Source organism: Mobula birostris, chromosome 14, assembly GCF_030028105.1.
Source record: "Mobula birostris isolate sMobBir1 chromosome 14, sMobBir1.hap1, whole genome shotgun sequence".
In the NCBI taxonomy this organism is placed as follows: Eukaryota; Metazoa; Chordata; class Chondrichthyes; order Myliobatiformes; family Myliobatidae; genus Mobula; species Mobula birostris.
The window spans coordinates 54,514,407-54,542,396 of NC_092383.1; the positions used below are offsets into that span (position 1 = coordinate 54,514,407).

The 27,990-nt window shown below is 41.0% G+C and overlaps 1 protein-coding gene across 3 annotated transcripts in view; it reads left to right on the plus strand.

The window, feature by feature from the left end:
- LOC140209914 (tetraspanin-18-like) overlaps positions 1 to 27,990 on the plus strand; it is a 159,688-nt gene that overhangs the window by 125,525 nt on the left and 6,173 nt on the right. For 2 of the 3 annotated variants that reach the window (XM_072278576.1, XM_072278578.1), the window contains exons 2-7: positions 7,273 to 7,373; positions 7,735 to 7,929; positions 11,180 to 11,254; positions 11,345 to 11,443; positions 12,391 to 12,570; positions 23,332 to 23,415. In XM_072278576.1, the coding sequence (XP_072134677.1) occupies positions 7,273 to 7,373; positions 7,735 to 7,929; positions 11,180 to 11,254; positions 11,345 to 11,443; positions 12,391 to 12,570; positions 23,332 to 23,415 (734 nt within the window). The remainder of the gene's footprint in view (positions 1 to 7,272; positions 7,374 to 7,734; positions 7,930 to 11,179; positions 11,255 to 11,344; positions 11,444 to 12,390; positions 12,571 to 23,331; positions 23,416 to 27,990) is intronic. The other variant, XM_072278577.1, reaches the window with a different exon arrangement.

A 27,990-nucleotide genomic window follows, 5' to 3' on the forward strand; every position in this document is an offset into this window, starting at 1 on the left:
CAGAAGGAAGGCATTGTCTTGACAACAGTCCACCCAAATTCGACTTCCTGCTTTACCTGCAGAGGAATCAGTGGTACTCACACTGGCCTCCTGAGAACCCAGAAAACCAGAGCAGAAGCAAGTTAACCTTCAATCCAAAGCATCTGCCCGAGATGAAACAGAATATCGTAACCCCGGGACCCAGTGACAAATTGGTAAATGTCCTGAATATAGAATTGCCAACAATGTTTCCTCAATTCGTCTTTTTGCATAGATTGCTTTTCTTTTGTTTTTTTCTTAGATGGCTTCCAAATAACCAACCTATAATGTATGAACAAAAATAGTTTTGAAATTTAAAATGCCAAAGTTTATTTGTTGCTTGACGAAATAAGAATTAACACCACAATGAACTAAATTGCTGAGAAAATTTTGAAAACTGCTCTTAGTATTTCTCGTTCTGCCTGCTCAGGAATGGAAACACTTAAAGAGAATTATTCTCAATATCTTGATCTAAGAATCCATAGAGCTGAAGAATTAGGTTGCTGTATCTCTGCCAAAATACTAAGGCTTTGTTTATTTCAAGTGTTTGAAATATAATATATTCAGGCTTAAAAGCAGTGTAGAAGTGAGATACGATAAGCTCCCCAGGCATTATAGCCAGCCCAGATAAATGGCCACAACTGTCATGCATGCCAAGATCACAAAGATTTGAACTAAAACAGGTACCCCATGCTTTTTTACAGGCAGCATCAGGGAACATTGAATGCAGACAGCTGCTGCTGGTTGTAGAGTTTTAGGGAAAATGATTGCCTAAGAAAGGATAATTAATAAAACTAAATGCTGTGTGGGTGGATTCCTTTCAACTGCAGGGTAACTGAAAATGTATTAAATAAAATGTGTAGCAGTGGGTATTTGTATAATACAGGTGCAGGTAAAATTATCTGAGAGAAAGGGAACAACTGAATCATATGTACTTGGGATGGCACTGGAGAGAAAAAATTCCAGACAAAATGTACTGTATTTCAGATAAATAGATAAAATAGTGGTTATCACTGACTGAGAATGGTCTGGAGAGAATTCACAATCGGAATCAGGCTTATTACCATTGTCTTAAGATGTGAAATTTGTTGTGGGTACAAGTAAGGTGCTAGTGGGTATCAGAGGCATATCAGACAACAGGCTGTATCTGGGAAGATGATAGAGAGGAGTGGGTACCTGAAAATGTTTAACTCAAAGACGGGTGGCTCTTAGAGATTACACGGGAAGTCAGTCAAGATGCTGTGGCATTGCTTGCAAATGAGAATGAAATAGATGTGTGTGATTTGCCCCATATTTCCTTTTCAAACTTATTCTGTGCCTAACTTTCACTTCTTATCTTTGGCATTCAGTGTTCCAGTTGTCCCTTTCATTTTCTCTCTCTGCATAGCTCTAAGGTTGGAGGCCCACCTGAAGGAGCAAAATTCAGCTTTCATCTTCTAAGCTATTCCTTCGTAGATTGTTGCAGTGAAAAGATTTTTCTATTTCCTGTAAGCAAGTATATCATTGACAGGAGGCAAAAAGCAACAATGGCCAGAACTGACCAAAAGGACAATAATGGATGAATACTCTGTAATTTGATGGAGAGATAGAGTAGGGGACACCATATGTTTGATTGGTGGTGAAAAATGCACAGTAGCAATGTTTCTAGTTTAAGATGGCACTATCGAAGGTGTGTGACAGCTTACTGGTAAATCATAAGGCAAGAGATTTGACTAAAAACATCTTTTCTGAAGGAAATTGTGGTGAACTATTGCCACAGACATTGAGGAGGCAGGTGGGGGGAAAGCTAGTTTGAGGCAAGAGCTGTGCTGGGGCATTGTGAGGCTTAATGCGTTCGAGCTGAGGTCGGAGACAGAATTCGTATCGCTGCCGGAGATGGAGTGAGCCATTCGGAGAAGAGGCGGTGCAGAAGGGTTTCGATTCCCACTCACCTGACCCAGGTGTGAGGTTGAATTGTTCCAAGCGCCGAGCTGATTTGGTGAGATCGAAAATGGCTTTAGGTTGGGCAGCCCAAGTGTACCGTGGCTTTGGGGTCTGGGCTCTAGAGTGAGGAGCCACCTGGTTCTTGGACAATTTAAATGCCGGCATACATAGACCTGAAGCCTGAGTGTCAGGAATGGAGGTGAGGCTCATTCTTCCTCCACAGTGCTGTGGCTTTGAATTGATCTGGCTGCTCACCATTTCTGCCCCACTGGTGTGATGAACTGCGACTTTATACTTTATACTTTATAGTCGCCAAACAATCATGACAGCGATATTTGATTCTGTGCTTCCCGCTCCCTGGATTACAAATATTAAATATTAAAAATAGTAAAAACTAGTGAATATTAAAATTTTAAATTATAAATCATAAATAGAAAATAGAAAACCAGAAAGTAAGGTAGTGCAAAAAAACCGAGAGGCAGGTCCGGATATTTGGAGGGTATGGCCCAGATCCGGGTCATGATCCATTCAGCAGTCTTATCACAGTTGGAAAGAAGCTGTTCCCAAATCTGGCAGTATGAGTCTTCAAGCTCTTGAGCGTTCTCCAGGAGGGAAGAGGGACGAAAAGTGTGTTGACTGGGTGGGACTGAGGCATGGGCCCACTCTGTCCGATCTGGGAGTAGATCTGTGGCCTCAGTCTGGTTCGAAACTCTGTTGGCTTGCTCCTACTGTCTGCATGATTTGTGTTTTTTTTTCCTCTCCTTCTCTGCACAGTGGTTTGTAGGTCTTTCTTTTTTTCAAATTGGGTAATTTGGGTTTCTTGCTTTGTGGATGCCTGTAAGCAGACAAATCTCAAGCTGTATAATTTATACATTCTTTGAGAATAAACGTGCTTTGAATCTTTGAATCTTGATCATTGAAAGCTTTGACTGCAATGGGGTGAATATTTGATAGGTCTGGTAAGATAATGATAATTAAAAGAGGAAGAATGATTGAAGGTTTGAAATGGTGATAATGATACTGATGATAGGGACGGGATGGTCAATGATTTTGTCTGAAGGTGGTAACGGGGAAGGAATGGTTGAGTTTGATTGATGGCAGCAATGGGGAGAAGTGATTGATGGGCCTGAATGACTTCCCTTTCTATGACATTTTACTAGAGGTAATATTACATCAAACTAGTTTACCCCCTTTGCTCAACTGAATGTAACACAATGTTCAATGGTTTCCACTAGTGTAAACCACCAGTTCTGGCCTCATTTGTTGTGCTAGCCACTATGCTACCGTGCCACTCCAATCTACAGGTTAGAGACAATGTTGTTGCTATTTTTCCAGGGGCTTGAGTTGCCAGTTGTAGCTAGTCCCAGCCTTGGAAGCATATAGGAGGTCAGGAATCACTGCTACAGGGTTTTGACCTAAAACGAAATCTGTTTTACCTTCAAACAGCCAGTGTGGAATAGTGAAGCAATGTTGATTTTCAACAATATTATACAGATTGGAAATGACAAAGATGGTTAATACCAATGAATCGCTCACTGGGCCTATGTGAATGGCTGTAATCCCCATAGAATTGTGGAAAAAAAATGATCAGATGATATTACATATGAAGCTTGATTATTTCCTAAACAGTATTACTTTATTTAGACAAGTGATTTATAAGTATATAGTAAGGTTTTTACAGTTTTGAAGTTAATCTTGTGGAATTTCTGGAACCTTTCAGGGGGGGTTTGCAGCCAACTTTGCAGCTATATATAAGAGAGGTACAGGAAGGGGATGGTTAAGCAAATTCTCATTCCACCTTTAAAAGAAAACACACAGAAGACAACTGTTCGAAACAATGTAGAAGAGAGAAGTATAACGGTTGTAAAGATCATCCAAGGAGTTCTCCTAGTCCCTCGCCTTGTGAGAGTTTACACAGTCAAAACACTTTGGATTTCACTGCCAAAGTTTATTGCTCAATGCATCTACAGTAAGTCAACAGTAAGGAAGTGGAATGAGCCCTAGTTCCTGTTTTCATGTCCCCCTGCCTGCTTGAATTCAGCCAGGTTGTGTAGTGTCACCGACACTTCTCAGTCCCACGGAGTCCAGATATTTTGTGACTCACTTCACAATTAGTCTTTTATCTCTTGGTAGCCATTTTCTAGTAGTCAAAATAAGTGCTGCATACAATATACCCATCCGTTTTACTTTCACTGCTTGCATTTTTTTGCCTGCAACATGTCCTAACTACAGTTTAGCCACCAGGAAGACCTGGTTATCCATCAGAACCAAAGATCATTAGAGCCTCACATAAGAAGGAAGTTGCAGTGTATTCCCCATCTATGCAATGCAGCAAAGGTCTTGTCAGTACATCCCCTAATCCCCTAAGGAAACGATTGTGGACTTCAGGCAGGCCAAGTCAGGCAAAAACTCACCAGTCCTGATTGAAAGATCTGCATTGAAAGGGTGAGCAGCTTTGGGATTCTAGGTGTTAATGTTTCAAAAGGGCCTATCCTGGGGCCTAGCACGTAGATGCAACTGTGAAGAAGGTACTCCAGTACCTCTACTTTTTTAGAAGGTTAAGGAGATTTGGCATGTCAGCAATGACTCTGATGGACTTGTACATCTGCACAGTGGAGACCATCCTGACTGGTTGCATCTTCACCTGGAATTGGAATTCCAATGCATAGGAGTGGAAGAGGCTGCAGAAAGTAGAGGACTCTGCTAGTTCCATCACAGGTGCAGCCAGCCCCTCCATCAAGGTCATCTACAAGAGGCAACATTTCAGGAAGATGACAGCAATCATCATGGACTGCCCCATCCAAGCCATGTCTTCTTGCTGCTGGCATCAGGGACGAGGTACAGGAGCCTGAAGATCCACACTTCACAGATCAACAACAGCTGCTATCAGGTTCTTGAACCAACCAGATAAACCTAAGGCTACCTCAGAATATATTTTTATATCTTTCAACATACACAGCAAAATAAACATAATGATATCAGTGCAAGTTATGTATTATTTATGTTAAGTTTATGTTAACTTCTGTTTGTTATGGTTGTTATATACTATGCTGCTGCTGCAATAAAAACAATTTTCCTGGTATTTATGCCCCGTCGATGTATGCTTATGACAATAAACTTGAGCTTGAGCAGTCCTGTAAGATGATCCACTGCCAGCTAGGCAAACCAAAACCATTTGTCAATGAATTACTTAAACTAGAACATCATTTGAAGTACAATTGGAAACTAAATGTAAAATTAACTTTCAAGTTTATATCTCAATATCATTTTTGCATGAGATGGAAAAGTGGTTTGAATGTTCCGCTAGCACAAATTTGATGATTTCAATACAAGTCTAATCAGAAGCTTTAACAATAGCCAAATGACCTCCCATTTAATTTATTATGTTTCTTATAAAAGATCTATTTTATTTTTGTTTATTAATAAGTTTCCTGGGTATGTGCAATATCTTTCATCAGAGTACTTTTCCAAAACCTTCAAAATTTATTTGTAAAATTCAAATTTCATCTTTCTAGAAGACAGTTTTTGCTCTGGGTTTAACTATAAAAGGGTATAATTAGAATTAGCTTCTCTTATGACTTGTCATGACATTTTCAGTTGGGATTTGCATAAACTAGATAAAGAGTGACAACACTAACATTAACACCTCTCAAGAATTACTTAAGTAGGCTTGCCTCTTTTACAGATCGATCAAATGTTTCATCATTAGTGGAGAAAATAAACCTTTTAGCGAAAATTGAGTAATGCTTCAAATCAACAGAGAAAATCATGTTTTACTTTTCAGCCAATAGCTTTCTATATATTTGATGCGTGTAGATGTGAGTGATTATGAATTTATTTCCAATTATTATTATTAATTCACAAATAAAACAAAATCCTACCAAAATGAATCCAACCCATCACTTTCGAGAAGCTAATAATGTCTACGCTGTCTATGGAGAACTGACCTTATCACACAGCAGATCTTATGCCTGATCTTCCTGTGTGCTCAGGAAATTCATCTTTTATGAGAAGAACTGCAGTTGAAAGATATGCAGCTGGTAGAAACACTGTGCATGCTATCAGGAGGGAAAACCTGGTAAATGAAGCCATTGTCTTCTCGATGTACTACAGTCCACCAGCTGTATAATGTTGGACTGCAGTTATTCTAATAAAACATGAATTTGCTCTGTGGACAGGAAATCAGCTATAAAATTTGGTTTGTGGAGGGACCAGCTCTCCATAGACAAGCTAGACAAGTACTATAGCATGGAAGCGATAAGTAGGATCAATTAGATTTTGAGTGTAAATTAACACAATGAGTTAGGAATGGAGTTCACAGCTGTACAAGTTATTCAGTGAAGACAATGTGAAACTGTTTTCATTGAGTACTTCATTAGGGAGGGAGGCAGTCACATTTTTATGACTGGGCTTCATGCTGTTGTCAAGCTGTTCATGTTTACTTGATGACAGGAAATTGGCTTTAAAAAAAAGAACAATAAAACCAATCAGTCTAAGAAAATTGGAGAGGAAAGAGGGAGAAGCTATCCAAGGGGAAAATTTGTAGGTTGCTGTTTGTGTGTCCAAGCAAAACTGTACAGATGATCTTTTCTGTATCCTTGCCTTTTGACTAATACTTTTTTTGCCCAGTTCTGGCTGAGATAAGTTCACTAATGATAATTCACAGGCTAAAATTAATTGGTGATTAAAAATCTTACTCCAACAATATTATGAAAGAGTCTGAATATTGTTCACACTGTGCCATTTGATTTGCATTTTGAAGTATTCCCCATAACCATCCTAGTAACAAATAAATCAACTGTTCACTTTGTTTGATTAAAAGAGTGTGAATTGGTCAATTTGTGTTACTTGTTCAACTGGCAGTCAATAGGTGGAATAATGCTCTGTTCCAATGATAACAACTTTATCAGGTTCCAATCAGAACAACACAGTAAATTCAGAAATAAATATAACAATGTTTAATCTGTTATATTTCAGGACTAGAAAGCAGATTGAAGGATGCCATCTTCTAGCTTCAGGTTGTTTTAGGAAGTACTTCAGAAAGGAAGGAAATAAGAAGCATTGATAACAGGCTTTAAATTAACTGATTATTCCTTTGGGATATTTTCTATGCTACCAGATCGAACTAGAGCAACAATTCTCAGCCCCATTTCAAATTGTGCTCCTGACTGCAGTGAAATTCATGGAGTAATGTACTGGCTTTTCCTGTGCTGTTTAACCATTTACTGTTCTGCAAATCTGCCTGTTAGAAGGCTTCTTGTAATCCAAACGAAATTGTAATAAAATAGTTGCACACTGTAAACTGTGATGCCCTTTTGCTTGCTTTTGCAGACCAAACACTGTTTAAAACCAACAAAACTACTGGAGTCCAAATGGAAAAATCTCGGACCTGTCTCAAGTACCTCATGTTTCTGTCCAATAGTTTAATTTTTGTAAGTAACTGACTGGAGACATTTGTGAAGAGTTGAGAATGGCTATCTGCTCAGAGAGGGGACCTTGGTAGAAAACTCTCAGAATATTCATGAGATTGGTAAATACAAGATATCATGCTAAACCCTGTGTCCATGGAAACAGCCAATGTTACTCAATAATTTTAATCAAATCCATACTGAGTAATTTTAATAAAGACTAGATTACAGCTTAATTGTATTGCAAGATAAAAATACTTTACCTTTGAAACATTTATGAAATTATATCCAGAGGTTGTGGAGATAATTATAGGATTCTCAGTGAATTTTAATGCAGGAGCCTAGAGCTCACTGTAATAACTTTGTTCTTTCTGGTCTGTTACAGGCAGGAGGTATTTGTCTGCTGGGAGTTGGCATCTGGGTTACAACCAATCCCAATGGCTTCAAGAATATTGTGGCTACAAACCCATTAATATATACTGGGGCTTACATCATTCTGTCAGTCGGAGTAATTCTCTTCTTTCTAGGGTTCTTAGGTTGTTGGGGAGCCATCCGAGAGAGCAAGCAACTGCTTATGACTGTACGTATGCCAATCTTAAATCCTTTACAATATTTTTGATTGTTCAGAGGTATATGAATGAATGCGAATATTACAACTTGTATTTCACTCAAGTAACATCCCAATACCCTACTTAATAAAGGAGCCTGTGTACAAATGTAAAAACAGATACACCTTATAAATTCCCTCAACACTTAAAAAAAAAATTGAATTGGTGTAGAATGGGCTGAGCCAGAATCTGTTGTCCATTCCTGAATGGTTTGTAAGAAGGCACAAAAAAACTGGGTGCTACAGAATAGGCTGTTTTGCCATTTCAGAATGAAATTAAGATTCATCCACAATGTTTTGATCTTGTAGTCACTTATAAACCACAACGGTTCATCTTTTTCAGAGGAAATTAGTAAACTAGATTCATTTTATGATAAGCCAACTATTTCATGGTTACCATTAGCAGTGCTAGTGTTTTGGGCGACACAGTGTTGCAGATTGTACATCCCACAGTGTCAGGGACCTGGGTTCAATCCCAACCTTCGGTGCTGTGTATGTAGAGTTTGCACGTTCTCCCTGAGACCATATGGATTTCTTTCAGGTGCTCCAGTGCCCTAAAGATGTGCAGGTTGATAGATTGATTGGCCACTGTAATTTCCATTAGTCTGTAGATTAGGGTTATGGTTAGGGTAAAATAGGTGTGTAGGGTAATGTAATTGGGAGAAATGTACATAATTCACAACAACCAACACTGAGTTGGGGTTTCACTTTCAGAGGCTGCTCTGACGTGATGACATTATTACGTAAAGGGTTTTGATGCGCTTTGGAGTTCAATAAAATGTGTTATGGGTTTCATTAAATATAAAATGCTTCACTTTGTTTTATTTGTGAAAATTTACAAGTGTAAAAATGAGTGACTGATGGGCTGGTGGACCAAGGGGCCTGTTTCTATGCTATATGACTTTATCAAATTAATTTTAGCTTGTTAACTTACTAGCTCTTCAGTTACGATTGAAATGTCTTTGGGCAGTGCAGCCAATCCAATTGTGACAACCTATAAAGGTATTTATAAGCACTGAGTGACTTACTTCCAGTGGGTCCTGTAAAATATTGGCACAGACCCAAGAAATTCTAAATATTGGCTCATCCTTTAGTATTCTTGACACATTTCCAGAGAATCAGATTCAGTATACTTGGACACGATTGCCCAGAAGTCATTAAAATTGTAAACTCCAATCCCACTCTGGAATTATCAACAGATAAAATCAATTGAAAGTTCAGACTGAAATTGAAGGGAGCAGTGCATTGTTAATAATGTGTTCTTTTCAGATAAGATATCAACTTTTTGGTAGAAGATTCTCTTTAAAGAGCAGTGGAGTCCTGTCCAATGTGTCCTAGTTAACATTAATGCATGAACTAATTCGTTCATTATCTTGTTAATTGTGGGATTTTCCAGTATTGAATCTATTGTGTTTCCTTTTTCCTATAATACAACATGTAAAACACTTCATTAACAGTCAATTGATTGTAAAGTGCATTAAGCCTCCTGGGATTCTGATTGGTGCTATATAAAGGCAGAACTGTTTATTTTGTTTTCTGTAAATAATAACAAAATTTTCTGAACATTACTATAACCTTTAGATTACTTTTACCAAATTCTTTTTTGCAAATTTCCTAGGCTAAAACATCTTTAAGTATTTTGTAACCTAGCTCCATATAAGGTGGAAAGTTCTGACTTTTAGTGACATAGCCTTTAAAAAATTCTGATATTACAATTCCGTGTTCTTTTCTACATCACTATTATTGGAATGAAAGTCCGCTGCAATTTATTCTGTCTCACTGTCAGAAAATGTGGAATTATTTCTTCATCTTTCTCTTCCATCTTCCCTTGCTCTAACAATCAGGAAATTTTGAAATGAAGTTTCAGCATTGGTGATCACCATTTCCACTTCTTAAACTTTGTGATATATGTTAAATTGAAAGATAGGGCAGCCGGAACATGAGAGAAGAGCCATCTGTAGGGGTTCCTACAAGTCATACACTATCCTGGCTTGGAAATGCATTAGTGGTCTCTCATTATTGCTAGATCTAAACTTTTGAACTCCCTATTCAACATCACTGTGTGGGAGCTGGGGTGACATTCACTATATGGAGTGTAGTGGTTAAAGAAGATGGATTAACAATAAATGCAGGCTTTGCTAGTGACTACTATAACCATAAAAGTGAATATAAAGATGTACTTTATTCAATTTTATTTGCCATACACACATATGGGAATTTGCTGTGGTGCGTTTATGTGACATACAACAAGAAAGAAAAATGTTCAACAGTTATTAAAAAATTGGATAAAGAGTTAGAGGTTAAAATATGGATATGGAATAAAATATGCATAAATATATTTACAGTATAAATATCACTTTAAAAGTGGTTTAAAGTGTTTACAGTGCAGTGTACTGATTGGGGTGAAAGAGGGGAGGGGCTAATCAGAATGATTGATTAGATTAACTGTCTGGGGCAGGAAACTTTTAAGATGGCACGAAGGTTTGTTTTAACAACCCCATAATGCTTTCCAGAAGGGGGCTTTTGGAAAATGTAGTTTTTGCCTTGGGTAAATTCTTTGTCTTTCACTTTGTTTTAAATTCACTTCTTCATCCAAGTCTAAAATTATTATAAAATGACCTATAAAAGACCAAATCTGAGTCGTTTTTCAGGAGTTAATGGAGGAAGCAGAAACTTGGAGTGTATTTTTCAGAACATATGTTCTAGGTTGTGAACAGTCCCTGCTGGTGATTCCAGATCTCTATTTCATCTTTCATTTCTTGTGCAGAACTATGTGTTATGTACCATGTGGATTATTTTTAATCAGAATATCTTAATTTCTCTAAACCATCATTTTGAACAAAATGTAATATGTATGTTAGATCAATAATGTCTATTTTTGGCTTAAACCTGCAAAAACTGGTATCTTTGCAATTGAAACTTTGTAAATGAGACAAGTTTGCTAGTTTCAGAATTACACAGGCTGGCACCTTCAATTATTGAAAGCCTGAGAAACACCCTGAAACGAGTTTGAAATGGCTTGATATGCTCTATTTTACATTTCTTAAATATGGATTGCTCTTTTTCTGTATATATAAAAAAGGTAGAGGTTAAATATGGATATGAATAAAATGTACAGAAACTCATAAATATCAGCATGTATTTGCAATGATGCAGGTTTATGACTTTGCTCTTCCTCACACCATGATTACAAGAATTATTAGTTCTCTCCTGTCATTTGCAGTTTTTGCTGCTTATTTTGATCATTTTCATCCTGGAGCTGATAGCTGCCGTCCTTGCATTGGTCTTCCGAAAGCAGGTAGGTACAATCACCAGAAATAAATCTTAATTTTCAGCTATTTCCTTGCAATTATGGTATCCTAAATTCCATACTGTTGTTTACTTTCAGATCCGAAAGGATTACTTCTTAAAGGAATTGCAGATGAAATATAAAGGTGACAATTCTACTGATGTCTTTTCAAAGACTTGGAATGTAATCATGGTGGATGTAAGTTTATTTTAAGGAAAGAAATATTTCTCTCCCAAACTAATGTAAGTTTGGGAGCTGACACAACAGGTGTCAGCTGCCAACTTGTCGCTCAACTAAGTGAGTCTCAACAGCTAGTTTGAGCATGCAATGCATTTTAATTGTGGGTGCTGACCATGTTGTTGCTGTTGATGTTCCTTTTCGCGCCTCGGATTGCATTTTTGCCATTTTTGTAGCATTTGACTGTTTTTCATGTGGCCGAGTTGCTTGCCCAGTCCTCAACCCAGCACAGATGGAAAGCGTGCAAGAAGCTTGCTGGATACGAACTTGGAACCACTGGCTTTGAAGTTCTGTGCTGATGCCACTTCACCACCAGCCCGCTATTTGACCACGTAACGCATCACACATGAGTTGATTCCATCTTCATTTGACAACAACAATGAAACTTTTGGTGGGAGGGGGTGGGGGGGGGGTCAAAGGATAGTTTTCCAGACCAGGAGACATCTACTCTACTCTTCTGACGCGACATGCAGTGGAGCAGTGTGGTTGGTTGTGATACATGGGCAACATTCTTGGACAAGACCACTTTACTCACTCTTGACCTATTGACTCACCATTTCTGATAGCCATGGGGTTCACACACTATAGACAGTGGGTATTTTATGATGTTTGTGCATCAAAACCTTTTCTATTATATTTGTTATTATTATTAATTTACTGTAGCTTGTGCTTCCCATACATTCAACCTTCCCACCCACTGTACTGAACTGCACATTTGAGAGTGCTGTGTCAGTAACTGTTTGCGAATCTGCTGTGATTCACTGCCTGACCCTCTGAGCCTATCAAAAGTGTTCACTATTCATTCAATCTAATCTGACTTTCTTGGTGGACCTTCAAACCTTTTCATTTTCTATTTTGTTAAGGCAAATTCCTATAAAAGGCATAACATTTATGACTTGTCATTTCAGTTTTCCTGCTGTGGTGTAAATGGACCTCGTGACTTTGGACAGAATTCCACTTTTTACCAGCTTTTCCCAAACAGACTGCTGCCTGAAGCATGCTGTAAAAGGAATAACACTTCACCGGTAGAGCACCTCCTAGACAGGAGCAAATGCGTACAGGGAGATGCTGGCTACATAAACAACAAGGTAACTGTTATCTACCTGAAGCAGTTTTCGTATAGAGAAGCAACACACATAAAAGTTGCTGGTGAACGCAGCAGGCCAGGCAGCATCTCTAGGAAGAGGTACAGTCAACGTTTCAGGCCGAGACCCTTCGTCAGGACTAACTGAAAGAAGAGTTAGTAAGAGATTTGAAAGTGGGAGGGGGAGATTCAAAATGATAGGAGAAGACAGGAGGGGGAGGGATGGAGCCAAGAGCTGGACAGTTGATTGGCAAAAGGGATATCAGAGGATCATGGGACAGGAGGCCCAGGGGGAAGGAAAGGGCGGAGGGGGGGGAAACCCAGAGGATGCGTAGGGAGCAATCCCTGCGGAATGCGGGGGGAGGGGGAGGGAAAAATGTGCTTAGTGGTGGGATCCCGTTGGAGGTGGCGGAAGTTACGGAGAATTATATGTTGGACCCGGAGGCTTCCTTGTCCACTTGTCCCCCCCATCTCTCCCCACCGATCTCCCTCCTGGCACTTATCCTTGTAAGCGGAACAAGTGCTACACATGCCCTTAAACTTCCTCCCTCACCACCATTCAGGGTCCCAGACAGTCCTTCCAGGTGAGGCGACACTTCACCTGTGAGTCCGCTGGGGTGATATACTGCGTCCGGTGCTCCCGATGTGGCCTTCTATACATTGGCAAGACCCGACGCAGACTGGGAGATCGTTTCGCTGAACACCTACGCTCTGTCTGCCAGAGAAAGCAGGATCTCCCAGTGGCCATACATTTTAATTCCACGTCCCATTCCCATTCTGGTATGTCTATCCACGGCCTCCTCTACTGTAAAGATGAAGCCACACTCAGGTTGGAGGAACAACACATAGTCCCACATAGGAGATTAGTGGGCAAAATTAGGGCACATGGTATTGGGGGCAGAGTACTGACATGGATTGAAAATTGGCTGGCTGACAGAAAGCAAAGAGTAGCAATGAACGGGTCCCTTTCGGAATGGCAGGCGGTGACCAGTGGGGTACCGCAGGGTTCAGTGCTGGGACCACAGCTGTTTACAATATATATTAATGATTTAGCTGAGGGAATTAAAAGTAACATTAGCAAATTTGCCGATGACACAAAGCTGGGTGGCAGTGTGAAATGTGAGGAGGATGTTATGAGAATGCAGGGTGACTTGGACAGGCTGGGTAAGTGGGCAGATGCATGGCAGATACAGTTTAATGTGGATAAATGTGAGGTTATCCACTTTGGTGGTAAGAACGGGAAGGTAGATTATTATCTAAATGGAGTCAAGTTAGGAAAAAGGGAAGCACAACGAGATCTAGGTGTTCTAGTACATCAGTCACTGAAAGCAAGCATGCAAGTACAGCAGGCAGTGAAGAAAGCTAATGGCATGTTGGCCTTCATAACAAGAGGAATTGAGTATAAGAGCAAAGAGGTCCTTCTGCAGCTGTACAGGGCCCTGGTGAGACCACACCTGGAGTACTGTGCGCAGTTTTGGTCTCCAAATTTAAGGAAGGACATTCTTGCTATTGAGGGAGTGCAGCGTAGGTTCACAAGGTTAATTCCTGGGATGGCGCGACTGTCATATGTTGGAAGATTGGAGCGACTGGGCTTGTATACTCTGGAATTTAGAAGGCTGAGAGGGAATCTTATTGAAACATATAAGATTATTAAGGGATTAGACACGCTGGAGGCAGAAAGCATGTTCCCGCTGATGGGTGAGTCCAGAACCAGAGGCCACAGTTTAAGAATTAAGGGTAGGCCATTTAGAACGGAGTTGAGGAAAAATTTTTTCACCCAGAGAGTGGTGGATATATGGAATGCTCTGCCTCAGAAGGCTGTGGAGGCCAAGTCTCTGGATGTTTTCAAAAAAGAGATAGATAGAGCTCTTAAAGATAGCAGAATCAAAGGTTATGGGGATAATTGTCTATTATCTATTGTCTAACACCTTATATTCCATCTGGGTAGCCTCCAACCTGATGGCATGAACATTGACTTCTCAAACTTCCACTAATGCCCCACCTCCGCCTTGTACCCCATCCGTTATTTATTTATATACACACATTCTTTTTCTCTCTCTCTCCTTTTTCTTCCTCTGTCCCTCTGACTATACCCCTCGTCCATCCTCTGGGCTTTTTCCCCCCTCCCCCTTTTCTTTCTCCCTGGGCCTCCTGTCCCATGATCCTCTCATATCCTTTTTGCCAATCAACTGTCCAGCTCTTGGCTCCATCCCTCCCCCTCCTGTCTTCTCCTATCATTTTGGATCTCCCCCTCCCCCTCCCACTTTCAAATCTCTTACTAGCTCTTCTTTCAGTTAGTCCTGACGAAGGATCTCGGCCTGAAACGTCGACTGTACCTCTTCCTAGAGATGCTGCCTGGCCTGCTGTGTTCATCAGCAACTTTTATGTGTGTTGCTTGAAATTCCAGCATCTGCAGAATTCCTCGTGTTTGCGTTTTTGTATAGAGAAACTGGTTTATGTGCTTGCCATAAATCACACCTCTTATTAATGAACTTCCAATGTTTTTATGATGTACATACTTTTCTTTTGATGTAAACGTGATGCAGTACAATGAGTTAAATGTCAATCTATAAGCATTACGAAGCAAAGACATGTAAGCAGATGAGATAAAGATCAGTTATGATCTAATTGAAGTTTGGAAGGTCTCAAAAGGCCTTTCATCAGGATTCTGGTCTCAGCCCAAAACGTCGACTTTACTCTTTTCCATAGATGCTGCCTGGCCTGATGAGTTCCTCCAGCATTCTGTGTGTGTTGCTTGGATTTCCAGCGTCTGCAGATTTTCTTGTGTTTGTGATCCTACACTTCTGCTATTTAAAGTTTTTATTAATTATTTAGAACTTGCTTGGAGTTGAATAGAGAAGAAATTATTGATGACAACTACCAAGAAATTGTTGGTGCATTATTCTTAGAATATTTGAGTATAAGCCTCATTAACAATATTATAGCTGCTTTAGTCGTGATATTACTGGTCCTCCAACATGACCAAAAATGGAATGAAGGAAAGAGCTAAGATCTTGCTCTCAGTGCATCTAGAAGGGCAGGGGAAAAAGATTTTGGTTAAGACATTCTACCCCTTTGCTGGGAACAGCATTTGCATCTTGTCTTGCCTGAGGAGGAATGCATTTTGTGGCTAAGACTTTTTAAGAACAGTGGGGACAGGTTCTATGGGCAAGTATTCCAATATATTCAGACCTTGACCTCTCTACCTGCAGAGACCAAGGTCACTGATACCCTGAGGTTCTCTCTACAGGGATTGGTGTTGGGACCACTTCTTGCATTGTATGTCGACAATTTGAATGAGGGAATTGATGGCTTTGTGCCAAGTTTGCAGTTCGAAGATGGGTGGAGGGGCTGGTTGTGTTGAGGAAACAGGGAGGATGCAGAATGACTTAGAACAGATTTGGAGAATGGACACAGAAGTGGAAGGTAGAATACCATGTCAGGAATTGATGGCTCTGGGCCTATACTTGTTGGAATTCAGAAGAATGAGGGGAGATCTCGTTGAAACCTATTGAATGTTAGATAGAGTGGATGTGGGGAGGATATGTTTCCAGTGGTGGGGAGTCTAGGACCAGAGGACACAGCCTCAGAATAGAGAGATATCCATTTAGAATGATGAGGAGGAATTTCTTTAGCTGAAGGGCAGTGGATCTGTAGAATTCACTGCCACTGGTAGCTGTGGAGGTCAGGTCATTGGGTGTTTTTAAAGCGAAGGTTGATAGGTTCTTGATTAGTCAGGGCATGTAAGGCTACAGGGGATAAGGCAAGAAAATAAGCTTGAGAGGGGAATGAATCAGCCATGATGAAATGGCAGAGCAGACTCAATGGGCTGAATGGCCTCATTCTGCTTCTATGTCATATGGTCTTATGGTTTTATCTCATTCCAGAGAGTGGTTCACATACCTGCTAAATTTGCAGGTTGAAGTTAATTATTGTGGACAGGTCACAGAAGCTCTTTGTTCTGACTGGTGGCATGGGAGAGCCACATAAGCACATAGATTCTCCCACATTGCACTCTATCCTGAATGTCCAGGAGCATTCCAGAGACTCCCAGCCCAGAGCTCTTTGTCAAATAGGAAAGCTGTTTCTCCCTGAGTGTGCAGATGATGGATAGGTTAGCCCAGTGTTCTGCTTCCAGGAAGCTCACAGGATTCTGTGCCTTCCATGGTTTAGCGGTTACACCAGGCAGATGCTTGGAGCTTGGTGGGTAAAAGTTCCTCCCTCATCCTGGATTCCCGTGAGCATTGGAGAGTGGAATTATAGTGGCAGTTGGAGAGCCATGAGAATCATTCTGGAAAATATTAGCAGGTTCCTCTAGATCTGCAGAGCAACCCACTCTGCCCTTTAATGGTTCAGTTTCACCTCAGCTCCGTTTTCCTAACGTATCCCCAGATCCACTGATTTCTTGAATAACGACAGTGCAAAGGCTTGCACCTACGATCAAACTGACTGAGTCTGAAATCTACTGCCCCCTCTTTTGATCTTGCGCATTGGAATCTCTTTCCAGGCTCTGATCCAACCGAGCTCTCTGTACATCTGTAGAAGGTTGCAAGAGTCTTTGGTGACAAACCAAATCTCCTCATACTCCTAGCAAAGTCTAGCTGCTCACGTGCCTTCTTCAGGATTGCATCAATGTGTTGGGCCAGAGTAGATTCTCTGAAATGTTGATGCTGCTCACACTTTCCAAGGCTGACTCTTAAAGAGGATTGCTGGGAGTTCTTCAGACTTTCTGTTCCTGAATTCCACAATCAATTCCTTGATCTTTCTGACACGGAGTGCAAGACTATTGTTGCAATGACACCCAACCAGCCAATCTCTCTCGCTCTCATATGCATCCTGGCTGTCATCTGAGATTCTGCCGACAGTGGCGTCACTGGCAAATTTATAGATGGCATTTGAACTGCGCTCAGCCTCACAGACATAAGAATAGAGAGAGAAAAGCGGTAGGCCAAGCATTATCCTTGAGGTGCGCCTGTGTTCATTGTCATTAAGGAGGAGATATTATTATTGATCCACACTGACTATGGTCTCCCATTGAGAAATTCAAGAATCTAGTTGCAGCGGGAGGTACGGAGACCCAGATTTTGAAGCTTTTGAATTAGTGCTAAGGGGATGATGGAGTTGTATGTTGAGATATAGTAGGTGTGTGTATTGGTGTTGTCCAGGTGCTCTGAAGCTGAATAGAGAGCCAGTGAGACTGTGTCTGCTCTCATGGCCTGTTGGCTAATTGTAGTGGTTCCAAGTATTCTAATGTTTCTGGAAGAATACTTTGGGAAAGTTGGGCAATTTTCGCATTACCAGACACATTACCAACATTATCTTGAAGTAATAATTCAATTATGCTGTCTTAATTTGCAAATATTCTGGGGTAAAAGTGTATGTGAGCAAAAAAATGGCTGCCAGGAAAGAGAACAAAACCAGGATTGGAAACTTTTCAGTGCAGAGAGCCATAAAAAAATAGATTTTATGATGTTCACAATAAAGTGAGTCAAAGTTTTTTAGGTCAATAAATTAAAGTTAAATATTTGATTCAATTACTTCTGGGTCAGTTGAAAATCAGAAAACAAGCCTTTCTGTATTTTTGTGTCTATCTGGGACTTGCAGCTGAAATGAACACTAAAATTTGTCCACAGCATCAGGATAAAGCTTCAGCTCATGATTAGAAATAGCTGTTTGCAGATGGAAAAAGTGTGGGAAATCACCTCAGTAGAATTTGGTATAGAAATGTTACAGTTTAGCTGGAAAGATGCGATTTGACTGATGAGGTCAGATGTAAGTTGTCCCTTTCCCCGAAGCCAAACATTCAGATTGTTAAGTTAGAGGGGAAGTTTGATAAGTGAATGAACATCAAAACACAAGGCCAGTTCATAAGTTCCTGGATGGTCACAGACATTTCTTCTATCATCAAAAAATCTTCTGATTGCTGACAGTAGTGACTTTAACATTTTACCTGTTTCACCTGCCTATCAGTTTCTGCCATCAATCCATTCCATAAATGTTTGTGTCTTTCTTTAGGATATGACATTGACTGGGAAGGTATTGACATCTACCAGCTGCCCTCACCCAGGGTTTGCCAGATTGAGTTTTCTGGCGGACTGTTACAGTGATGCTGGAGGAACTGAGCTGTACATTCACCGCACTTCACTTGCCCTTCATTGATGGTGGGCCGTTTGTCAAAATATCAACCTGGCATTTCCCAATCCAAACCCAAAGACCAGGTTTTACCCCAGCAATTGATGAACAAGTCTGTGCCCATTGTCTGCCTGAAAATAGCTTTATTCTCACTGCTGCCTCCTAAACCTCAAACTCTTAAACTCTCTTGTCACACTAAAGACAGTCAACTGGGCTGTAACTGAGAAATTAGAAGTTTTGTCTGCGCCAAGGAGGAACACATGAAGCTTGCTGGCGTGTCATTGCAGCGTGGAGAAAATGGCACTTCTTAGACCCGACATGTGGTGCTGATCAGTCATACATCTGAAGCTTGGGGCACAGCAGAGCATCCCGTGTGCTATTCATAAGCAGTCTTTCACAAAATCTCCATCTGTGACAATATGACATGTACTTGATATTAATTAAGCTCTATCCCCTTGTGGCAGTTTCTGACTCTTTTACGGCCGCGATCTGTTTGTCTGAAAGTGCAAAGTTTTTTGAAACAAAAACGAAAGGTTGAGAAATCTTAGCATCTGTGGACAGATTAATAGTCAACATTTCGGATCTGTGACACTTTTGCTGTTGTTGCTTGCCCTGCTGACTTTCACTGCGCCACCTGATTTTACTCGGAGATTTCCAGCGTTTGCAGTTGTCATGGTTTTCACTTTTCACCTATTGTCCTACAGGCACTGTTGTGACTCATTTTCAAGGTGATTCATTTGACTCTGCAACTTTCCCCTTGCCAATTAATATTTGATCTACTGTCTTTAACAGAACAGCGGCCCAGATCTTGCCTGGACCCTCACATAAGCACTTAAATGGGTGAAGCTTGTATTTGCAGGCATAGTCTAAGGTCCAATGTTCTGCTTCAGGTAAGTGCTGGCTTTCGGGTATTCACCCTGTGCTGGTGAATTTCTTATGAAAACCAGCAGGGAAGCCGAAACCTCTTCAGTTTTGTCAGACCTGCCATTCGCTGAACCTTTGCCAGGATAATCTGATACAAGTAAAGCAGATCCATTCACTTCAATGGGAAGGAACGGCCACGGACTAGTTGGAGAGTAGAAGGTAGCTTACCCTTTATGTGATTTAATTTAAATGAAATTATTATTTCGAGTTTGATTAAATGCCTTTTAATACTCCAAATTTTGAAAAAAACATGGTTTTATATATTTTTGATATTTAATGCAGGATGATTTTGAATTTCTGGTGAAGACATTTGTAATCATTCAGTCTCTTTGACAGCTTTGATTCTGCAATGGGGCTGTCAAATCTAATGCCAATTTAAACGTTTTCACTTCCTATTACAGAACACGCATTGTTCATTGATATTAGAAAGTGCTGGAGTTACATTTCACATTTCAGCACCCCTAGATCCCTAAAATCGAGGGATTTTACTTTCAGGGCAAGGTGTTTGGAAGGAAAAAAGCCTTCAGACTACTACCTTGTCCCAGTATATTGTATTTGCTGATTGTATATTGGCTTTAGAAAAATGGAAATAGTAAATTAGAATTGAAACAGATTTAATAAAAGCTTTCCCCCATGCTAAATACTGTACATGAATTGTGTCGCTCAATAACATCTGCATGGAAGGCAGCCTTTGTCCACGGTCGGGACAGAACTTAGCATCATGAAAATTAATTGAAACCTAACTCCCTGTTGATAGAATTGGATGATTAAATTTATGGTAAACAACTGAAAGATTGAATTGTTCTCCAGTATAGAACTTCTTGCCATTGCTTAGGCTGTAAAGGTTAACTTTTGTGATAACTTGCCTGATTTCCTTCTCTATACAGAATTTTTTCAGGAAATTGCAAACCCGGAGATTTCAAGTGATTTACATTCCTCAGATTAATGTGCCTTGGGACATGAAGTTCTGAGTTCAGCCAGCCACTTATAATTGGAGAGTGTCTGTGCTGTGGCTGGCTGGAAGTCTCTGTGTCCAGGAAAGAATCAGTGTGGGGAGTCCAAGTTCCTGCCAGGTCATTTCCATTCAAGCCTCTTGAATCATTACATATTCATTGTTCATTTTTGTTTCTTTATCTGTCTTTGCCCTTTCTCTGAAGGTTAGTTGTTTGTCTGATTCTCATTGCCTCTGAGCTTCTCAGTTTTTAAAGGTGCCTTGCTCCTCAGGGTCTCTGCTGGTCCTTCAGTGCTCCTTTGATGACTGTCCTGTTCTCAATTTCTTGTTGTCCCTCAGTGTTCCCTCACTCCAGGTGGAAGAGTGTTCCTCCACTCTTTACAAACCCTCCTTGACCCTCCACTGCTCCATCACTTCCTGTAGTACCCAGTTATCCCTCACTTCTCATTGCCACCATCTCTTTTCTTTCTGCCTTAAAGTCCTTTGGGCTTCTTTTTCCAAATATCCTTCGTTCTGATTGGCTAGAGAAAGGGGTAGTATTTGAATTTTTGATTGCTTGTAAGGACTTAACGGACTCCCTGAACCAGGCTAAAACATTGTGGTACTGGATTGGCCCACTGGGTGTCTTGGCTGACAGTCCTTACACGGGCATGGTTTTAAGCAGATCCAACAATGCGCACCATGAAAAGAATCAGAATTCGATATAATATCACCAGTATATGTTGTGAAATTTGTTGTTTTGCGGCAGCAGTTCATTGCAATACATAGCAATAAAACTATAAATTATAAGAAGTACAGTATATATAAAAAATAAATATGTGGTGCGAAAAGAGAGATAAAATACTGAGGAAGAGTTTATAGATTCATTGCCCAGTGGCGGAGGGGAAGGAGATGTTCCTAAAAACGTATGTGTGTGTGTGTGTGTGTGTCTGTCTGTCTGTCTGTCTGTCTTTGGGCTCCTGTATCTCCCCCTTGATGGTAGCAATGAGAGTAGGGCATGTTCTGGGTGATGGGGTCTTTCATGATAGGTGTCTCCTTTTTGAGGCATCATCTTTTGAAGGTATCCTGGATGCTGGGGAGGCTGGTGCCCATGATGGAGCTGGCTGAGTTTACAGCTTTTCCAATCCCGTGCAGTGGTCCCTGCATACCAGATGGTGATGCATCCAGTTGGAATCCTCTCCATGGTATTTCTGTAGAAATGTGTGAGAGTCCTTGGTGACATACCTAATCTCCTCCAACTCCAAATGAAATATAGCCACTGCCATGTGTTTTTTGTAATTGCATCAATTGAGCCCAGGATAGATCCTCAGAGATGTTGATACCCATTAACCTGAAACTCCTCACCCTTTCCACTCTGATCCCTCGATGTGTTTTCCCTCAACTTCTCCTTCCAGAAGCCCACAATTAATTCTTTGGTCTTACTGATGTTTAGTGTCAGGTTGTTGCTGCGACACCACCCAACCAGCTGACCTATCTTGCTCCTGTACGCCACTTCATCACCATCTGAAATTCTGCCAACAGTAATTGTGTTAGTGGCAAATTTGTACCGTAGTTGGTGTTTAACCTGTGCCCAGTCACACAACTGAGGGTGTAGAGAGAGTAGAGCAGTGGGCTAGGCACACACCCTTGAGATGCATTAGTGTTGATTGTCAGCCTGGATGAGATGTTATTTCTGATCCACACAGACTGTGGTCTCCTGGTGAGGAAGTTAAGGATCCATTTGCAGAGAGAGGTCCAGAGGAGCGTGTTGATTAGAACTGAGGGTATGATTGTTGATGCACCTTCAATTACTCCAAAAGACTGAAGTAGGGTAAATACTGAAAGGCTTTTATTCGCAGTAAAATGTGACTTCCAGCATGCTGAGTGTCTGCCCCTGGATTGAGGGGGAGGAGCAGGGCCAAATCACCTTTATTCAGGGGTCAGTGGGAGGAGCCACAGGGGCAGTCAACAGAGGGGCGCGTCCAGACAGTTAACCCAGTTACAACATATATATACGGTTTACCACAATGGTGTTGAATGCTAAACTGTAACCAGCAGTCTGATGTAAGTATCACTATTGTCCAAGTGATCTTAAGGCTGAGTGGAGAGCCATGAGGCCACATCTGTTGTTAATCTATTTTAGCAATAGGCAAACTGCAGCAGGTTTCACATCCTTGCTCGGGAGTTGATTCTAGTCATGGCTAACCTCACAAAGCACAACATCACAGTAGCCTTTGCCCAGTGGTCATTTCATCATAATTGTTTGAGCCATCAGCAACAGAGCTGGTGTGCCCCTCTCTCTCTGGAGGGGCAACATTTCCCTCCACCTTTCTTAATCCAAACATGTCTGACGATTAACTGCATACAGATTTTCCCCTGAAACCCATCGCATGCTCTCTGTGATGTGCCAGGACCTGAGCTGCTGTATCTGTGTCTCAGTCATTGTCTTCATTACCAATTAACTCAAGCCCCTCGGTTGTGGTATCTCCTGGCTATCTGAAATGAAATAACAAACAATAATATCCGAAGAAAGGCAAATATGGAGCATTTGAACCTTACAAGGCCAGAGTGGGGTAGAAGTGATGTGTGAGAAGTATAACAAAGTATGAAGACGTACATCTTCACAGTTCTTTGCTGGCCACTGCCTCTGTGGCAGCAGTGGTCATGTCTGAGAGTGTCCATGTCCTGTGTGCCCCTGGACTGTCCCCTGCACAAGATACTTATTCAATAATTGATTCTTTGTATGTGACGCACTTATTAACCTTACGTTTTTTTCAGGGATGTTTCTCAATGATTGCAGAGAATTTTCGGAACTACGTCCATTTAGTTGGCGCTTTCAGTATAATAGTGCTCTTAATTGAGGTAAGGTCACTTTCAAATATGTAAAGGTATTGAAAAGGTAAACAGGTTAGTGAAACTGAGCATGATAGACTCATTAAGATTTATAAAGGGCTGTGGGATTGCCTTCCAGTTGTTGCCCTCATTTTATAAAATGAGTTTCCTTCTTGCTCTCTACGTATGTGCTGTACATTTCTTCACAATAAGAGAATAAGTACGTATACATGAACAGGCAGGTGAAGAGTAACAAGATAAATATAGTACTGCCTAACTGGAAGATAACAAGTAACTTTTGAACTAAAAGACCACCTCTGGTTGTTTTGTCAAGCAAAGTAAGGAAAATTCAATCTTGAAAGGAGAAAGAAAGATCAGGAATGTAATTTCTGGTCTAAATAATTTACTACCACTTTGGTTTGAACATGGTCCTGTCGAATGTTGTGCTTTGTTTTGACACTGTAGATATACCAGAGGGCGCGATCATGAAAAATGCTTGTGACTTCAGGAGAGGATGGGGGAAAAATTAATTTACCAAGCTGGCAGCTGAAAGCATTGACTAGAAAGGTGGCCATGAATAACTGTGCATGAATACTTGGTTTTGAGCATTTGCTAAATCTGGGTGGTAGACCATGCAATAACTTCCACTGTCTTAAGGGAATTACAATGAAACTTATTTGTCCTATATTGAAAATTCCCTATTGGTAGTAAATCTTTTAAGGAGAAGAACGACAAAAATACAGAGATAAATAATGGAAGTCTAAAAAGGTTGAAAATGTAAAAGTTAGTTAGCAGTGGGCAGAGAGAAATAGAGTTATGGGAAACAGCATTGAAGAGAAGCTGAGGTCAGCAAGGATCAACCATAGCGAGGCATAGTGATGGGCTGAATGGCATAGACTTGGTGTATTTTTATGTGTTTTTTGAGTTAAAGTTTCATGCTGTGACCTTTCATCAGAATTTGAAAACCAAGGAAACGTGAGTTTAGGCTGCCGACAATATTCTTATAGTTTCTTTGCCCTGATGATAAGGTGGAGAGAACAGAGGGAATTTCTTTGGTTGGCTGGAAATCAAGGGAATCTGGGTGAAACAAATGGTGTTGTCATCACCTTAGAGAGGGTGGTGAATACTTGTTAACTGTAGATGGATAGGATGTGAATAAGAGTGCAGGGAAAAACAACCAAACAACATTGACCTTGCAAAGCAGGAAATGGAAGTTTTTGGAAATCTGAAATAAAAGGCAATGCTGTGCTCAACAGATGAGCTATGATTTTGGTAACATGAAAATAAAATGAAAAGATTAAGATGAGAAATATCTCAAATGATGTAATTTCTATCTGAGGAAGTCCACTTCAGTTGAGATGTTGTGCTAGCAACACTCTTTCCCATTTTCTTCCACTTTATCTTCTCATGCAACACACCCAGTATCCTCATGTAAAACATCCAGTATCCTCATGTTCTCTCTGGGAAACAAACTGTGGGAAAAGTTCTATATTTCAAACAATAGTTTTAGTTAATGGGGAAAAAAATCAAGATATCAGAAGATGAAAATAAGATTCTTGGATGGGTCATTGCCTCCCAGCTGACAGGGTCAGAGATATCTTGGAATGTGTCCACAGCATTCTTAAGTAGCAGGGTGAGCAAACAGAGGTCAAGGTCCATGTTGGTACCAATGACATGGGTAGGATGGGTGACGAGGTCCTGCAGAGTGAGTTCAGGGAGTTAGTTAGGTGCTATGTTAAAGGACATAACCTCTAGAGTTCTGATTCATGCCATGTGCTAGTGAGCCCAGAAATATGAAGATTATACCACTTAACGCATAGCTAAGGAGTTGGTGCAGGAAGGAAGGCTTCAAATATGGATCATTAGGTTCTCTACCAGGGACGGTGGGATCTAAACCGAAGGGATGACTTGCACCTGAATTGGAGCAGGTTAGTATCCTAGCGGGAAGGTTTGCTGGTGCTGCACAGGCAGGGGGTTAAACTAGAGTTATGGGGGCGGGGGGTGGAATGGGAACCATGGTGGCAGAACAGATAATGGAGTAGTTGTGCAGAAAGATGTTGTTAAGCCTACGTACAAAGTTAGGAATCAACAGGTTGATCATGGTGGGACTAATATTCTGAGCTACGTACATCTCAATGCAAGGAGTATTGTAGGAAAGGTGGATGGGCTTAGGGCATGGACAGTTGTGGAATTCTGACAATGTAGTCATTAGTGAGACACGGTTGCAGAAAGGGCAGGACTTGCAGCTCAGTGTTCTGGGGTTCTATTGTTTTAAACATGATAGAATGGGAGAGGTTAAAGGGCAGGGGTGGTATTACTAGTCGGGGAAAATGTAATGGCAGTGCTCAGACAGGACAGTCTGGGGAGCTCATCTAGTGAGGATTTATCAATGGAATTGAGGAATAAGAAAGGTATGATGACATTGGTGGGATTATATTATAGACCACCCAACAGTCCACGGGATTTAGAGGAGCAAATTTGTGGAGAGATTGTAAACTCTTCCAAGAAACATAAAGTTGTGGCTGTAAGTGATTTTAACTTTCCATATATTAACTGTGACTCCCATACTGTAAAAGGACTAGATGGGAAAGAGTTTGTCAAATGTGTTCAGGAGACTTTCCTTAATCTATACAGAGAAGTCCCAACTAGAGAGAGTGATATTAGATCTCCTATTAGGGAATGAGACTGGACAGGTGACAGAAGTTTGTGAAGGGGAGCACTTTCCATTTAGTGATCATAATGCCAATAGTTTCAAAGTAATTATGGAAAAGGATAAACAACAGGAATTCTGCAGATGCTGGAAATTCAAGCAACACACATAAAAGTTGCTGGTGAACGTAGCAGGCCAGGCAGCATCTCTAGGAAGAGGTGCAGTCGACGTTTCAGGCCGAGACACTTAGTCAGGACTAACTGAAGGAAGAGTGAGTAAGGGATTTGAAAGTTGGAGGGGGAGGGGGAGATCCAAAATAATAGGAGAAGACAGGAGGAGGAGGGTTGGAGCCAAGAGCTGGACAGGTGATAGGCAAAAGGGATACGAGAGGATCATGGGACAGGAGGTCCGGGAAGAAAGACAAGGTGGGGGGGGACCCAGAGGATGGGCAAGGGGTATATTCAGAGGGACAGAGGGAGAAAAAGGAGAGTGAGAGAAAGAACGTGTGTATAAAAATAAGTAACAGATGGGGTACGAGGGGGAAGATGAAGCCACACTCAGGTTGGAGGAATTATCCACGGCCTCCTCTACTGTAAAGATGAAGCCACACTCAGGGTGGAGGAACAACACCTTATATTCTGTCTGGGTAGCCTCCAACCTGATGGCATGAACATCGACTTCTCTAACTTCCGCTAATGCCCCACCTCCCCCTCGTAGGTCACATTGCGACTTTATAAAACTCTGGTTAGGCCACATCTGGAGGATTGCCTACAATGCTGGTTGGCCCATTATGGGAAGGATGTTGAGGCTTTGGAGAGTGTGTAGAAGAGGTTTACCAGGATGCTGGCTGATTTAGAGGGCATGTGCCATTATGAGAGGCTGGTGAAACTTGGGTTTTCTCTGGAGTGGTGAAGACTGAGGGGAGATCTGATGGAGGTTTATAAGATTATGAGAGGCACAGATAGAGTAGACAAGGAGTATCTTTCTTCCCAGGTTAGAAATGTCTAATACCAGAGAGCATACAATGAGGATGAGAGGGTACAGGTTCAAGGGGGATATGAGGGACAAGCTTTTTAATCAGAGAGTGATCTATGCCTGGAATGTGCTGCCTGGTATGGTGGTAGAGGAAAATATATTACAGGCTTTTAAGAGGTGGTTAGATAGGTACATGAAGATGAGGAAGACGGGGGAATATGAACATTGTGTAGTTAAGATGGATTAGTTATTGTGAGTTTTTGATCTACTTTTTAGCTGGTTTGGCACAAAATTGTGGACCAAGGGCCTGTTCCTGTGCTGTACTGTTCTATGTTCTTTGCATAAGAAAAGCAAGGGAACACTAAGAAGGAAGTCAGGAGAGCGAAAGGAAGATATGATGTTGCTCTGGCAGATGAGGTGAAGGAAAATCCTAAGGGCTTCTAAAGATACTTTGGGAGCAAAAGGATAGCAAGGGACAAGATTGGCCCTCTGGAAGGTCAGAGTGATTATCTATGTGTGTAGTTAAAGGGTATAGGCGAGATCGTAAATGGATTTTTTACATCTGCATTTACTTGGGAGACAGACAGTGTCTATAGATGTGAAGCAATTCAGCAGTGAGGTCATGGACCCTATACAGATCACAGAGGAGTCGAGGCAAATTAGGGTAGATAAATCCCCAGGGCCTAACAAGGTATTTTCTTGGACCCTGTGGGAGGCTAGAACAGAAATTACAGGGGTCCTGGCAGAGATACTTTAAACATCCTTAGCAACAGGTGAAGTGCCAGAGGATTTGAGAATAGCCAATGTTGTTGTGCTGTTTAAGAATAAGCCAACAAATTATAGGCTGCTGAGCCTGATATCAGTATAGGGAAAGTTATTGAAAGGTAGTCTAAGAAACTGGATATATAGGTATTTGGATAAACAGGGACTTACTAAGAATCATTAGCATTGCTTTGTGCGTGGTAAGTCATGTCTAACCA